We start from the raw sequence: 16,950 nt of genomic DNA, 5'->3' as shown, positions 1-16,950 counted from the left end.
CTTTGTGCGTGCTGCACTTTATTTATACCATTTTGTTTTGGTGTGTTTTTCTGCGTATCTGTGCATGTCTGGGTGTGTGTGTGTGTCTGCGTATGTGTGCATGTTTGCGTGTGTGTGTGTCTGCCTGCGCCTGCGTGTGTCTGCACACACAGTGAGTGAGTGAGTGAGTGTGTGTGCACGTGTGTGTCTGCCTGCGCCTGCGTGTGTCTGCGCATGTGTCTGCGCCTGTGTGTGTGTGTCTGTGTGTGTGTGTCTGCGCGAGTGTGTGTGTCTGTGTCTATGTGTGTGTCTGTGAATGTGCCTGTGCGTGTGTGTCTGCGCGTGTGTGTCTGTGTGTGTGTGTGTCTGAGCGTGTGTGTCTGTGTATGTGTGTGTCTATGTCTATGTGTGTGTGTGTCTGCCTGCGCCTGCGTGTGTCTGCGCATGTGTCTGCGCCTGTGTGTGTGTGTCTGTGTGTGTGTGTGTCTGCGCGAGTGTGTGTGTCTGTGTATGTGTCTATGTGTGTGTCTGTGAATGTGCCTGTGCGTGTGTGTCTGCGCGTGTGTGTCTGTGTGTGTGTGTGTCTGAGCGTGTGTGTCTGTGTATGTGTGTGTCTATGTCTATGTGTGTGTGTGTCTGCCTGCGCCTGCGTGTGTCTGCGCATGTGTCTGCGCCTGTGTGTCTGTGTGTGTGTGTCTGCCTGCGCCTGCGTGTGTCTGCGCATGTGTCTGCGCCTGTGTGTGTGTGTGTCTGTGTGTGTGTGTGTCTGCGCGAGTGTGTGTGTCTGTGTATGTGTCTATGTGTGTGTCTGTGAATGTGCCTGTGCGTGTGTGTCTGCGCGTGTGTGTGTGTGTGTCTGCGCGCGTGTGTGTCTGTGTATGTGTGTGTCTATGTCTATGTGTGTGTGTGTCTGCGCCTGTGTGTGTGTGTCTGCGCGTGTGTGTCTGTGTGTGTGTCTGCGCGTGTGTGTCTGTGTATATGTGTGTGTGTGTCTGCGCGTGTGTGTGTGTGTGTCTGTGTGCGCGTGTCTGCGTGTGTGTGTGTCTGCGTGTGTGTGTGTGTGCGTGTGTGTGTCTGCGTGTGTGTGTGTCTGCGTGTGTGTGTGTCTGCGTGTGTGTGTGTCTGTGTGTATGTGTGTGTATGTGTGTGCGTGTGTGTGTGTCTGCGTGTGTGTGTGTCTGCGTGTGTGTGTGCCTGCGTGTGTGTGTGTCTGCGTGTGTGTGTGTCTGCGTGTGTGTGTGTCTGTGTGTATGTGTGTGCGTGTGTGTGTGTCTGCGTGTGTGTGTGTGTCTGCGTGTGTGTGTGTCTGCGTGTGTGTGTGTCTGCGTGTATGTGTGTCTGCGTGTGTGCCGGGGGGTGAACACCCTTGAACAGGATGATGTACAAATATTTATTTTGTTTAAAGATACACTTTTTCCCCGTTCTGCCCTTCGGAAGCAACAGAAGATATTTACATGTTTCCCAGAAGACAAATAAAGTACAATTTATCTTGATCTTCAAATTCAAAAGTTTTCACCCCCCGGCTCTCAATGCATCATGTTTCCTTCTGGAGCATCAGTGAATGTTTGAACCTTTTTTTAATAGTTGTGTTTGAGTCCCTCAATTGTCCTCAGTGTGAAAAGCTGGATCTCAAAATCATACAGTCGCTGTTCAAATATTCCAAATATGCAGGAAAACTGAAGAATCCTCAGGAGTTGATCAGCTCAGGACACACACGGGACTCGAGAACAACCATCACAAAACAAGAACACCGTCACGGATCATCCAGGGAACGACAGTGTTAAGAGTCAATGGTTCATAAACTTTTGAACGGGGTCATTTTAACAAATTAAGATTGTAAACATCTTTTATGTAAAATATCTTGTACAGGACAGTAGGCTATAAATAAAAAATAACATGCATTTTGTATGATCTCTCTTATTCACTTTTCACATATTTTTCTTGCACCTGTATATAGTAGCCTACACACACTCACCAGCGGCTTTATAACATTGCAAGCACCAGGTTTGTCTTCAGAAGTGCTTTAACTCTTCATGGCAGAGATTCAACGAGCTGATGGGAACTTTCCTCAGAGGCTTTTGCTCCGTATTGTCATGTTAGATCAGAAGATGGTCCACTGTGGTCATAAAAGGATGGACATGATCATAAACAACACTGAATATGGCTGTAGTGTTTAAATGATGCTCAATTATAGACCCAAAGTGTGTGAAGAAAATACCATCCTTTCATGTCGTTTACGCATAAATCTGAACGTCAAGGCAGAAATCCAGTACGAACATCCAGTATTTAAAAATTAACTAATCACTTAGTTCAAACATTGACCCATATTCAGAAGTACTAATTAGTACTTATGAATATGGCTCAATGTTTTCTCAAAGACTGTTAAATTTGCTGCTCAATTGTGTGGCAAATGATCCACTTTTCATTTGTAGGCTAATACGATAATTATTTGTTTAAGCAAATTTACTGATCGGTGGATATCCTGGAATAATTAGTGCAGGTGAAGGTCTTTATCGGGAATTTGGTTATTAAAAACGTGACGTGTTTTTTACATTAGAAAATAGCACAAAGCACCTCAGCGCCCAATGTCTGTATTCAAATGTTATATGATATGATTAAAAGTTGCTCTATGGTGAACATTTTCGAAACTTTATTTGAAAGTATCTTTGTGAGACGTTTCAGAATTTATTGTTTACGATTTAATAACTTTCTGTCAGTTCAGTCCTGAAAAAACGCGGTTTCTTGTTAGATATCCCATATCCGCTGTCAAACTATATTTTCTCCAAATGTCACTGTCGTTATGTTATTTTGATGACTTTTTAAAGTCATTCAAGTTTACCTCAGAAAAAAACAGTCAGAGACGTCACTGGGGAAAGCGGCAATGAAAACCGCGCTTTCTGGTCAGAATATAGGGGAATTATCACACTACGTCACACTGACGTCACCCAGGTGCAACTGCGCATGTCGGATGCAGAAGCTGGCCGCTGAAACAAACCCGGGAAAATGTCGTGTTGTGCAGTGGGTTGCCAGAATCGAAAATCTGTAAACAAAGGTCTGAGGTTTTACCGAATACCATCAACTCACACTCCTTTTAACGCCAACCGCAGACGTCTTTGGTTACAAGCCCTCAGAAGAATCGACTGGAACGACAACCTAATTAAAAACGCCCGACTCTGCAGTTCTCACTTCATATCAGGTAAGCTGCGCTAAATCACCCACATCATCACTCGATTTAGTTTACAACAAAAACTCTGATGTATTAAGTACACTTATCTAACAATAGAATAACGAACAATGTATGAGTTTGAGACTAGCTAGCTTAAATTACTAGCTAATTTAACGTTACCTTTGTTCAGTTGCGTTACGTTGTCTTGCTAGGTAACGTTAGTTAACCTGACAGTTAGCTAGCTGGTCTAGTATCTAGCAAATGTACTTAGTATTTGGCTAATAACGCGGTTATAGCGAACTCAGACTAAATTTAACTGTAACACTAACAGACCTAACTTTTTTGTACAGGAGAGGTGTCCATGGACTTCAGTAGTCCTGACTTTGTCCCGTCTGTTTTTTCCTACTCAACCCAGTGTGAAGCAAACAAAGGCGATGCAAAACTTGAGAGGTAAATATTGTCACTTTCACCTCATTTAGTTGCTCACTGGGATCACATCATTACTCACCATCCATTCTCTGCATGCATTGAAGAGCAGGGAATTTATGGCCAGTAATTTAATGTCACATTATTTTTGCCAAGAGGATTTATTGGACCAGATCGTTTCTGTTATGTCTGCATTTTCTTGTTAAGTCCTTTGAGGGATTCTATGTGATTTACACTTGACTTCATTTGGGGAACTGATAGCCTCTGTGATCTACCAAGCAACTAAACTATTTTGGCCTGACTGCTTGCTCTCTTCTCTGAGTATCAGATTTAAGAGGAAAAGAACAAGAGAGGAAACCACACACAGACCAACAGATCACATCCACCTGTCCACAGAAGTTACAGATGAGGTTGCATCAGAATCCTCAGCCGCTTGCCTGTCCTCAGATGACTGCAGAATGGAGCCTGGTGCTGGTCCTTTCATCGGTAAGAACTTCTAACATTTTAACTAATGTAGGGCAGTCACTATTATGATGAATCAGGTCACCCTGTTTATACATTTTTCAATACAGCATAACTATGTTGTGAATAAAGTTGAAAATGATTCTGTTTAGCACATGCTGTCTGAAAATATACATTAAATAATAGAGAAAATCTAAGCTAAAACAAGTAACAGTGCATCTTTTAGAAGTCAACAACAATCTACTCTGTATTTCAGAAGCCACAGTCCCGAAGGTTCTCCATGATGAGCTGAAACTCAAGTACAGCCAACTTTCTGCAGAGTGTGTCAACCTGCGTTCAGAGATCAACAAACTGAAATCAGAGAAGGAGGAACTAAAGGAAACACTCAGAAAAACACAGTTTTCCTTTAGCTCTATCAAGAGCAAAGCGGTGCATGTTCTGTTTTTCACAGGTCTGACCAGTGTCATTTTTGAGTGGTTGATTCAGAAACTTAAAGGCAGTGTAGAGGTTGTGCGTAGCTCTATGAACCTAGAGGACCATCTATTAGTTACCCTAATGAAACTAAGATTAGGACTCAGCAACAAGGATATTGCTTTTAGATTTAATGTCACAGAATGTGACGTCTCGAAAATTTTGAGAAGTTGGCTCCCTGTCATGTCTGCGACTTTAAAACCTCTCATTAAGTGGCCAAGCAAGTATGCAATATTAAAGAATATGCCAAAATGTTTTAAACCTAAATATAAGCGTTGCAGGTGCATTATTGACTGCACAGAAATTTTTATAAACAGACCCACAAATTTAACCTCCAGAGCCCAGACGTACTCAACTTATAAAAGCCACAACACTGTAAAATATTTAGTTGGCATGTCACCTGCAGGAGCCATTACTTTTCTGTCGGCAGGTTGGGGCGGGCGTGTTTCCGATAAACAAATTACAGCAGAGTCTGGATTTTATGACCTTCTAGAGCATAATGATGAGATTCTAGCAGATCGTGGTTTTACCATCAGAGATGAGCTTGCCACACGCGGTGCCACCCTTAAGATCCCTCACTTTACCAAAGGTAGGAAGCAGCTCTCTGCTCAAGAAGTTGACACATCAAGGCGTTTGTCTAATGTGAGAATACACATTGAAAGAGTAATTGGTAGATGGAAAAACTTCAAAATTCTGACAACTGTTATTCCACTCACACAGGTTGACCTCTTAGATGACATGGTGATTGTGTGTGGAGCATTAACAAACCTCTGTAAATGCATAGTCCCAAGAAGATAACTTGGAGTGGTTAACTTTTTTTTTTTAATTATTATTTTTTAGGTGGTGGTGACCGCAACAAAACAGAAGGATCACTGAACAATTAAGTAAATTACATTAATAGACTATGAGTAATAATATACATATGTACATATAATATATATATATAATAATTTTAACAATAACAACAAAAATGTAATTAATTTGAAAAAACAAAACAAACATATTAACATAGTCCAAATGAAAATGTCAGAGAAAACAGTATTATCAAAACCAAACTGATATAGTGATAGCAGCCTTGCCAAGTAAAAAAAAGGGCAGACCCAAAACATAAATAAAATAGAAGAACAATTAATACAGATAATCAGATTTTCTGTATACATTTTTATATTATATTTATTATTATTATATTAATGTATTTATAATTGATTATATTGGTAATAATTATTGCTGTACATTTTTTTTATTTGATTGTGCTTCGATGTAAAATACTAGTGTGTATTAAATAATTTGTTTCTATTTACACTTCATTCTGACTCATTAATTTTTGCACTGTTCACAGTACCACTCCACAACCTTTCTCCTTACTCTGGCGCATGTGTAGTGGAAATGGTTCTTGCACTTTGCACAGTCAATCATCATCAAAATTATAGGCATCAAGAGATTTGTACGCTTTCAACTTCTCCTGGGTATAAACACTTGGAGTGTCGATCAGGTAATTATATATTTCTGGCCACTGAATGCTTGGCCATTTCGTTTCGTCGTTTGACCATTGACAAGGCTCTATGGCAAACGGATCTGTAAGACGTATCCCACTCATTAAGGTAAGCTTAGCTGAATAACAGTTCTTATCGCTGGGCGACAAGCTGTTGTAGTACGCGGAGAACATTTTAAATATGTACCATCTAATCAATATAAAATGTAATGTTGATATCTAACTACTATGTGTATAACGTAACGTATTATTTTGCTAGCTAACTCCTCTCCCGCGCTCTCTCTTCTGCAACCATGTTGCGCGCGCATCCCGAATGTTTACAAACATATAATTGGCCTATTAGGCTAAATCAAACGACATTTTCTTAGTGTGTGTGTGTGTCGTTATTTTGATTACTTTTAGAAAATCATTAATACAGTTTATTAACCTCAGAAAATCCTGTCAGACGTGACTAATTAAAAATTGCGCCACCGAAAACCGCATTGTTATCAGAATATCTGCTGTTAAACGATATTCTCACCGAGTACATTACTGTGTCGTTACTGTCATACTTTAAATGTATTAATATAATTTGCTGTGAAGTAAGAATGCCTTACCTTATATTTTGAAAAACAATTTTTTTGTTTTATCATCTCAACCAATACAGCAGATGGCGCTAATATCCCGCCCGAACAAAATCACTGAAGAGAGGAAGAAGAACAGCCGGTGAGTGTTTAATGCATAGGTTTAATGTCATTTTTACATAAATTATGTTATTTACTTATTTGTTTTTCTCCATTTGGTGTTTTAATGACTACTTTTCCCACTGCTTTGAACCGAACGCTGTAAAATACTCATTCCTGTAAAAATCAAAATGCCTGATTGTTCAGGAATCTGATAACATCATGTTTAATTTCCGAGATATTCAATGTACATATCTATGTTATGATTATGAACTATATTATATGACCTATTGTAAATATAATACCTTAATATTATTTAGAAACACATTTTTAACACAATTTTGTAATCTGAGAATTTCTTTATGATTATCAACGAGATAAATAATTATGTAAAAAAAATTTAGAAGATGGGCAACAATTTACTAGAATTTGTGTCTTCTAGAATTATGCTACTGTGACAAAATTTTACAATAGTCCCATTTGCTAACATAAACTAAAAATGAGCGATGTAAAATAAAACATTAAAGCATTTTTTAATTAGCCCTATTAATTAGCAAAAGTCTAGTTTGCTAACAGTGCATTAACAAGTGTTAACAAATACAACTTTTGATTTTAATAATGTATTAGTAAATGTTGAAATTACTTTTAATAAATGCTTTAGAAGTATTGTTAGTTCATGTTAAATAATATATAAAAAATAAAATAAAAAAGAAGAAACCTTATTGTAAAGTGTTACCGAATATATTAAATAACCTATTGTAATATCTGGAAAATCTAACTAAATGTAAAAGAAAAATCTAAACGTGTTTTTATTTATATAATCTAAAAAAAAAATGTATTCTCTTGTTCCTGTTCCTCCTCCTTGATTTCTCATTCACTTCCAATTCACACTTGCCCCTGATTTGTGACGGTTTACCGTGTTATTTTTAGACTTGATGGAGTTGAAAAGCGAAAGTCCAGCACCAAAGAATCCATACTGGAGCGAAACCATTCGATTGCACTGCATGTGGGAGGAGTTTCAGAGACTCGAAGAATGTACTGAGAACAGCTGCCCTAAGTAGTGACTGAGAACTATATCTTTAGAGTGCATTAGTGCCCGCTCACTTTCTCAGAGGCATTTTTTTCATTCATTTTTCCCATTGTGATTTAAAAAAATCTGTAAAAGCATTATAAGCCATGTACCAAGCCAATCAGCTACGAGGTGAATCAAAGCTGAAGCGAGGCAAAATAATGCTTTGTGAAAAATAAAGTGAAGAAGATATTCTTCTGAGCTTTTCTTTTATAATGTCTCTCAGCCATTTCTCTTTCTAGTCTGTAAATCTCCCTCATGCTCACTCTCTCTCCTCCCCATCATGAGTGGACACGCCCCCTACTGCTGATTGACTCACTCTCTCTCCTCCCCATCATGAGTGGACACGCCCCCTACTGCTGATTGGCTCTCTCCTCCCCATCATGAGTGGACACACCCCTTTCTTCTGGTTGGCTCACTCTCTTCCCCATCATGAGTGGACACGCCCCTTTCTTCTGATTGGCTTACTCTCTCTCCTCCCCCATCATGAGTGGACACGCCCCTTTCTTCTGATTGGCTTACTCTCTCTCCTCCCCATAATGAGTGGACACACCCCTTTCTTCTGATTGGCTTACTCTCTCTCTCCTACCCCATCATTAGGGGACACACTCCTTTCTTCTGATTGGCTCTCCTCCCCCATCATGAGTGGACACGCCCCCTACTTCTGATTGGCTCTCCTCCCCCATCATGAGTGGACACGCCCCCTACTTCTGATTGGCTCTCCTCCCCATCATGAGTGGACACGCCCCCTACTGCTGATTGGCTCTCTCCTCCCCATCATGAGTGGACAGACACACCCCTTTCTTCTGGTTGGCTCACTCTCTCTCTCCTCCCCCATCATGAGTGGACACGCCCCCTACTGCTGATTGGCTCTCTCCTCCCCATCATGAGTGGACACGCCCCCTACTGCTGATTGGCTCACTCTCTCTCCTCCCCATCATGAGTGGACACGCCCCCTACTGCTGATTGGCTCACTCTCTCTCCTCCCCATCATGAGTGGACACGCCCCCTACTGCTGATTGGCTCTCTCCTCCCCATCATGAGTGGACACACCCCTTTCTTCTGGTTGGCTCACTCTCTCCTCCCCCATCATGAGTGGACACGCCCCTTTCTTCTGATTGGCTTACTCTCTCTCTCCTCCCCATCATGAGTGGACACACTCCTTTCTTCTGGTTGGCTCACTCTCTTCCCCATCATGAGTGGACACACCCCTTTCTTCTGATTGGCTTACTCTCTCTCTCCTCCCCCATCATGAGTGGACACGCCCCTTTCTTCTGATTGGCTTACTCTCTCTCTCCTCCCCATCATGAGTGGACACACTCCTTTCTTCTGGTTGGCTCACTCTCTTGCCCATCATGAGTGGACACAGGCCTTTCTTCTGGTTGGCTCACTCTCTGCCCCATCATGAGTGGACACGCCCCTTTCTTCTGATTGGCTTACTCTCTCTCTCCTACCCCATCATTAGTGGACACACTCCTTTCTTCTAAATTGGCTCTCCTCCCCCATCATGAGTGGACACGCCCCCTACTGCTGATTGGCTTACACTCTCTCTCACCTCCCCCATCATTAGTGGACACACCCCTTTCTTCTGATTGGCTTACTCTCTCTCTCCTCCCCATCATGAGTGGACACACCCCTTTCTTCTGATTGGCTCACTCTCTCTCCTCCCCATCATGAGTGGACACACCCCTTTCTTCTGATTGGCTTACTCTCTCTCTCCTCCCCATCATGAGTGGACACACCCCTTTCTTAATAACATTTTTGATGAATGCATTCTTTGCTGGAATTGTAATATAAGTAGATTAGCGATATAAGTCTTTTTAATGTCAGTTTGTAGATATTTAAAAAAAATACTTTTTAATAAATCTTTAATATACTCAAATTCGATCAATGCAAAATTATTATGGTGCTCATATATATGTGTGTGTGTGTATAATTTATTTTTTAAAAAGTAGTGTAGGCAAAATGTAATTATTTTACATACAATTTAATTTTTAAAAACGTACAGTTTAAGGCACTTAAAAATCCACTGTCGTTATCAATATACTTGAGTAAACTAAAATAGAGGCTTAGTTAATACACACATATTTAGATGCTTGTGCCACAATATTAATACGAATCAGATCTTTCCCTTTAAATCCGGCCGGTCTTGTGATATGACATCACCACTGCACAGCTGACAGTAATGACGAGTGTTTAGTCTGAGAGAAACAACAGCAATCCTCAGTGAAATCCAGTGTGTTTGGACTTCACACATCCCGGTAAACGTGCGTTAAACACACACGACTGTGGCGCGTCAAACGCCAGTTTTATTCCACTTCTTCTGAGTTTGTTTTAGGATATCTGTGTTATCTGAACACGTTTACTCTTTTATATTCGTAATATATATATTTTAGAGAAAGTGCGTCAGTTATTACAAACTTTTTTTTACCATTTGTTTCTAATGCTCTAAACAAAGTGATAACATGAAAATATACTAAATTCAAAAACCTTTTTTTTCTTCTGAGTTCAGTTTGCTGCGTTTGTTTTTATCGGATCTTTCCCTTTAAATCCGGCCGGGCTTGTGATATGACGTCACCACTGCACAGCTGACCGCAACGAAGCGCAAACTGAGTGTTTAGCCTGAGAGAAACGGCAGCAAATCCCCTGTTTTGTGGACTTCACACACCCGGTAACGCGTGCGTTAAACACACACACACACACACGTGTTTAAGCGACTGTGGAGCGTCAAACGCCAGTTTTATTCCACTTCTCTGAGTTTGTGTCTGGAAATCTGTGTGTTTTTTTGCAAATCTGCTCTTTTATATTCGTTTTGTGTGTGTGTGTGTGTGTTTTTTTTTTTTTTTTAGAGAAAGTGCGTCAGATATTATGATCACCTCAAGCCCGATGGAGAGCCGCGCGTCCACAGTGAGCACGTCCAGGCGGAGCGGCGCGGGCGCGTCCCCGTCCACCGTGAGCCCGACGCGCATCACGCGCCTGCAGGAGAAAGAGGATTTGCGGCATTTGAACGACCGACTCGCGAATTACATCGAGCGGGCCCGACAACTGGAGAATGACAAGTCATCCATGCAGATCCTGCTGGAGGAGAAGGAGGAGAGCTCGCGCAGGGAGGTCGGGAACGTGCGCCGCCTGTACGAGACCGAGCTCTCGGACGCGCGCAAGAGTCTTGATGTCATCGCGAACGAGCGCGCGAGACTTCAGATCGAGTTCACCCAGTTACAGGAGGACCATCACACACTCACTGCCAGGTGCTGTCTCTCTCTCTCTCTCTCTCTCTCTCTCACACACACACACACACACACACACACACACACACACACACACACAGGAGGACCATCACACACTCACTGCCAGGTGCGCGCACACACACACACACACAGGAGGACCATCACACACTCACTGCCAGGTGCGCGCACACACACACACACACACACACACACAGGAGGACCATCACACACTCACTGCCAGGTGCACACACACACACACACACACAGACACACACAGGAGGACCATCACACACTCACTGCCAGGTGCACACACACACACACACACACAGGAGGACCATCACACACTCACTGCCAGGTGTGCACACACACACACACACACACACAGGAGGACCATCACACACTCACTGCCAGGTACACACACACACACAGGAGGACCATCACACACTCACTACCAGGTGCGCACACACACACACACACAGGAGGACCATCACACATTCACTGCCAGGTGCACACACACACACACAGGAGGAACATCACACACTCACTGCCAGGTGCGCACACACACACACACACACACACAGGAGGACCATCACACACTCACTGCCAGGTGTGCACACACACACACACACACACACACACACAGGAGGACCATCACACACACACACACACACACACACACACACACACACACACACACACACACAGGAGGACCATCACACACTCACTGCCAGGTACACACACACACACACACACACACACACACACACACACACACAGGAGGACCATCACACACTCACTGCCAGGTGCGCACACACACACACACACACACAGGAGGACCATCACACACTCACTGCCAGGTGTGCACACACACACACACACACACACAGGAGGACCATCACACACTCACTGCCAGGTACACACACACACACACACACACACAGGAGGACCATCACACATTCACTGCCAGGTGCACACACACACACACACACACACACACAGGAGGAACATCACACACTCACACACACACACACACACACACACACACACACACACACAGGAGGACCATCACACACTCACACACACACACACACAGGAGGACCATCACACACTCACACACACACACACAGGAGGACCATCACACACTCACACACACACACACACACAGGAGGACCATCACACACTCACACACACACACACACACACACACAGGAGGACCAACACACACACACAGGAGGACCATCACACACTCACACACACACACACACACACACAGGAGGACCATCACACACTCACACACTCTCACACACACACACACAGACACAGGAGGACCATCACACACTCACACACACACACACACACACACAGGAGGACCAACACACACACACAGGAGGACCATCACACACTCACACACTCTCACACACACACACACACACACAGGAGGACCATCACACACTCACACACACACACACACACACACACACACAGGAGGACCAACACACACACACACAGGAGGACCATCACACACTCACACACACACACACACACACACACACACACACACACAGGAGGACCATCACACACTCACACACTCTCACACACACACACACACACACACACTGTCAGGTGCTCAGAAATACAATTCTTGTTAGTAAAAACCTTTATTTTTGATATCAAGAATTCAAAGTTTCTAGTGCAAATGTCTATTCTTGAATTGCTACTAGTAACAATGTTCATTATTGATATCAAGAATTCTATTTTCACTAGTGACAATGTTAATTTCTGGTATCATGAATGTGATTGTTACTTGTAAGAAAGCCATTTTAGATATCTGAAATTATATTGATATCAGAAATACATTTTCCGATATCAAAAATGAGACATTTTTCTAGTATCAATTCTTTATATCAAGAATAGACAACTATTGAATTATTGATATTAGGAATTTGCATTTTTACTAGTAACAATGTAATTATTGATACAATGTAGCAATATAAACCCCCCCAAAAAAGGTTTTTACTAGTGAGAATTGTATTTCTGATATGTGAAATTGGAATTTCAACTGGTAAGAAATAAATTCTTGATTAAGAAATAGTGAAATCATGGAAGAATCTTAAATTATTATTATTTTTACTGACCTTCACACTCCTTTACTAATTGGTTGTCTGTTGTTTAATATTGGGGGGCACTGATAAAATGAATCATGACTGATGTCTTAAGCAAGATATAAATAAACAGACGCGCTTATCAAAACATTTTTTTGGGGGGGGGGGTATATAATCAGGGTTTGAAATTAAGGTTTTCACCTGCCGGCTACTAAATTTTCAAGTTACCGGCCATTCAGAACTTCTACTAGCCAAAAAAGAAAAGAAATGACCCAGATTAACTACGTCAAAATAAAATTTGTATTTCATACATTAATTTCTTATTCAGACAAAACCCTGTCATCCAGCATCTCCTCCCTTCCTCTTTCATCCTCATCACCAAACACGTTTTTTAGGACAAAACACTGTAGGATGTTGGAAAATAGAAGTTTTAGCTCGAAATACCACACAGATATTTGTATATAGCATGTTAAAGTTGTCGCTTTTTGAGGGTGAGCAAAAACGCACCGTTTTTGTGTGTGTCCCTTTAAATGCAAATGAGCTGCTGCTCTCAGCACAGTGGGCGGAGCTTCTAGAGCTCATGTCATTTTACCTCACACACATGCACTGAAAATTTCAAAAACTTTTAGCCTTTTATGTTCAAACCGGAGTCAGATAATGTCAATGATGGAAGTGACGACATGTAGAAGCAACAGGACGTTTCTGAACGGTTAGTTGATGAATTTATGTAGCTTATGTGTAGTTATCTTCTAGTCATTGATTAGCATATTCTGTCTTGATAATCTATAAATCGTGTTCAGGGGGCGGGGCTTATGTAAATTCTAGGGTTTGTGATGTCACTAACCCGGGAGGAAGCTCGTGTAGTTCCTACCAGCCGTTTGTTGTAGTCCTTAAGAAGCGATTTCTGTAAAAGCAAATCTCTCCCTTTGCTTTGAACTTTGAGCGTCGTGACTTTGCAGATGTTGTTTATGCTCAAACAGCAACATTACACACTAACTAAAGTTAAAAAAGTAAAATCATAATCAACCACCCCTTTAATATATCATGGTGACTCGCATTTCCCGCCACAGTTGATTTTTACCTGCTATATTTTTATATACCCCTGTATATAATGTATAAAATGTGCAGTTGCTTTTTGGTGTCAATGCTAACACTTTAATAATCTGATCTAAAGTTTGTTCTCTTTGTCTCAGGAATAATAAGAAAGAGTGTGAACTGAACACGGCTGTCGGACACTGGAGGAATCTTGAAGCCGCACTGAACTCTAAAGAAGCGGATTATGCAAATATACTGGCCACCAATCGCAGACTGGAGAATGACATCTCCAATCTCCGGACTCAGGTGGCTAATGTGAGTACAAAACATGCATGAAACTAACGGGAAAGACTGAAGGTATTTGTACTAGCCGTAACTAACTTCATCATGCACATCATATCAGCATTTACGTGGTTAAATATTGACTGATAAAAACTAGGGCTGGGCAAAAAAATCGATTTTTCGATTAATCGTTTTTTAAAATGTGGACGATTCAAAATTGATTCTCAACGGCCACGAATCGATTTTTTCCATATTCAGCGCTCGCGGTGCTGCGTCTTCTCTCTCTGCACGAGGCAAGCTCAAGCGCTGCAGGCGTCGATACACACTCGTGTTTAGGAGTCGGGACATGATTCACTTGCACAATCGGGCCAGCATTGCATCTTTACTAACGTTTATCATTTTCACGTCTTTAAGTTTTACCAGTTTAAACATTCAATATCAATTATAATTTTTTAGACAATTTTTTATTACATTGATCTCACCTAAATGTTTGTTTTTACAATGGGGTAATTTTTTTGTTAAGAGTTTATGCAACACATGGAAGCTTGATTTCAATCTCTCAATATTTAAAGGAACACTTCGACTTTTTGGGACTTTAGCTTATTCAACGTTTCCCCCAGAGTTAGATAAATCCATACATACCTTTTTCATCTCTGTGCGTGCTGTAACTCTATCTGACGCACCCACCGCTAGCCTAGCTTAGCACAAAGACTGGATGTAAATGGCTACAGCTAGCACACTAATCCCAATAAGTGACAAAATAACGCCAACATTTTCCTATTTACATGTTGTGATTTGTATAGTCACAGACTGTACAAATAACAAGGTAATATGAGACACAGCCACTTTTTAAACGTTTAAATACTGGGAACTATATTCTCTGAAGGCGAAGCACTGCTACTTGGGCGGAGTGATAACCGCAGCACCTGAGACGAGCTGTGGTGAGGAGCAGAGAGCGCGTCTCAGGTGCTGCGGTTATCACTCCGCCCAAGTAGCAGTGCTTCGCCTTTGAGAAAATAGTTCCCAGTATTTAAACGTTTAAAAAGTGTGTGGACTTATCTAACTCTGGGGGAAACGTTGAATAAGCTAAAGTCCCAAAAAGTCGAAGTGTTCCTTTAAATAAGCATAAAACGCGTGTGACAGACAGTATAATGAAACAGTAATGGATCCGTGCACTAGTTCTTAAAGTGAACGCAGCCATATGTGTCTGTCATTAATTTTGTTGTCAAAACAACATAATATAGCATTAATTGTAAGGAATCAGAATTAATAGCCTATGTATTTAACTCAGTCAGGACTAAAAGACTATCCAGTGTTATTTAACATTGGATTACTTTATTCAGTTTCTGTAGTATTTCTGACCTACCCAAAAACTTTTCTTTTTATGTCTCTTTATTTGTGTCTTTAGGCCTATTCTATTGTATTTATTTGTGCTACTTTTTTCAGTTTAATTCAAAGATTGAAATCAAGCTTCCATGTGTTGCATAAACTCTTAACAAAAAAATTACCCCATTGTAAAAACAAACATTTAGGTGAGATCAATGTAATAAAAAATTGTCTAAAAAATGATAATTGATATTTAGACTGAGATTTGTATTACATCTATATTCATTATAGTTAAATCGAGAATCGAAATCGAATCGAATTTGAATATCTGAATCGATACCCAGCCCTAATAAAAACCAATGGTTGTAGAAGTCCTGAACAACTTTTTGAGTTGTTAGTAATCTTCAATGTGCAGAAACGCTGTTGAAAGTGGATTGGACCGAGCAGCCAATCAGCAGTAAGGGGGCGTGTCCACTCGTTATGGAGGAGCGAGGTAGCCAATCAGCAGTAGGGGGCGTGTCCACTCATGATGGAGATGAGAGAGTTAGCCAATCAGCTGTAGAGGGTGTGTCCACTCATGATGGGGAGGAGAGAGTGAGCCAATCAGCAGTAGGGGGCGTGTCCACTCATGATGTGGAGGAGAGAGTGAGCCTATCAGCAGAACGGGGCGTGTCCACTCATGATTATGAGAGCAATCAGTAGTAGGGGGTGTGTCCACTCATGATGGGGGAGGAGAGAGAGTGAGCCAATCAGCAGAAGGGGGCGTGCCCACTCATGATGGGGGAGGAGAGAGAGTGAGCAAGAGGGAGATTTGAAAGACTGTAGAAGGAGAAATGGCTGAGAGACATTACAAAAGAGAAAGCGCAGAGGAATACTATCATTATTTTGCTTCGCTTACGCTTTTATAAAGAGACTCTATCCAGTCTTGCATTGCGTGTTTGTGGATTTTGGGGGCGGGGCAATAAAAGGAGGGGCGTGTTTGTTTTGGTTGATTTCAAATATCCACAGTGAAATCGCTTACTACACCTTTAACTCCGTGTCAGTTTAAACGTTTCTTCTGCCCTACAGCTGGAAGCGGCGCTGCAGAACGCCAAGACCCAGTTGAACTCTGAGATGCTGCGTCGAGTTGATGCTGAGAACCAGATCCAAACCCTGCAGGAGCAGCTGGACTTCCAGAGGCATCTCAGCGAACAGGTTCTGTTGTGTTGTCCAAAACACTGATGTTTCATTCATCAGCCGCGTTTCCATTAC

At 41.8% G+C, this 16,950-nt stretch overlaps 2 protein-coding genes across 3 annotated transcripts in view; both read left to right on the top strand.

Moving 5' to 3' along the window:
* Nucleotides 1–2,959: 2,959 nt before the first annotated feature.
* Nucleotides 2,960–5,362, top strand: LOC130069439 (uncharacterized). The gene is made up of 4 exons (XM_056233315.1): nucleotides 2,960–3,175; nucleotides 3,496–3,595; nucleotides 3,900–4,057; nucleotides 4,290–5,362. The coding sequence occupies exons 1-4, from the start codon at nucleotides 2,983–2,985 to the stop codon at nucleotides 5,300–5,302; spliced, it is 1,464 nt and encodes a 487-aa protein (XP_056089290.1). The 5' UTR covers nucleotides 2,960–2,982; the 3' UTR covers nucleotides 5,303–5,362.
* Nucleotides 5,363–9,916: 4,554 nt separating this feature from the next.
* lmnl3 (lamin L3) overlaps nucleotides 9,917–16,950 on the top strand; it is a 32,437-nt gene continuing 25,403 nt past the window's right edge. Inside the window, exons 1-4 of one of the 2 annotated variants that reach the window (XM_056233306.1) lie at nucleotides 9,917–9,988; nucleotides 10,577–10,975; nucleotides 14,250–14,406; nucleotides 16,768–16,893. In XM_056233306.1, coding sequence (XP_056089281.1) covers nucleotides 10,596–10,975; nucleotides 14,250–14,406; nucleotides 16,768–16,893 — 663 coding nt within the window. In that variant the 5' untranslated portion in view covers nucleotides 9,917–9,988; nucleotides 10,577–10,595. The remainder of the gene's footprint in view (nucleotides 9,989–10,576; nucleotides 10,976–14,249; nucleotides 14,407–16,767; nucleotides 16,894–16,950) is intronic. The other variant, XM_056233305.1, reaches the window with a different exon arrangement.

This window comes from Rhinichthys klamathensis, unplaced genomic scaffold (assembly GCF_029890125.1).
Source record: "Rhinichthys klamathensis goyatoka isolate OS25496 unplaced genomic scaffold, OSU_Roscu_1.1 h1tg000366l_1, whole genome shotgun sequence".
NCBI classification, from domain to species: Eukaryota; Metazoa; Chordata; class Actinopteri; order Cypriniformes; family Leuciscidae; genus Rhinichthys; species Rhinichthys klamathensis.
Note: the sequence above shows the minus strand (reverse complement) of the source record. Positions and strands in the feature narration are given on the sequence as shown.

Excerpts from the sequence above, each read along its gene's own strand:
- LOC130069439 (XM_056233315.1), top strand. The coding sequence starts at position 2,983 with ATGTCGTGTTGTGCAGTGGGTTGCCAGAATCGAAAATCTGTAAACAAA. Across the intron at positions 3,596-3,899 it reads GGCGATGCAAAACTTGAGAG|ATTTAAGAGGAAAAGAACAA; the intron begins GTAAATATTGTC and ends TCTGAGTATCAG. Across the intron at positions 4,058-4,289 it reads TGGTGCTGGTCCTTTCATCG|AAGCCACAGTCCCGAAGGTT; the intron begins GTAAGAACTTCT and ends TCTGTATTTCAG.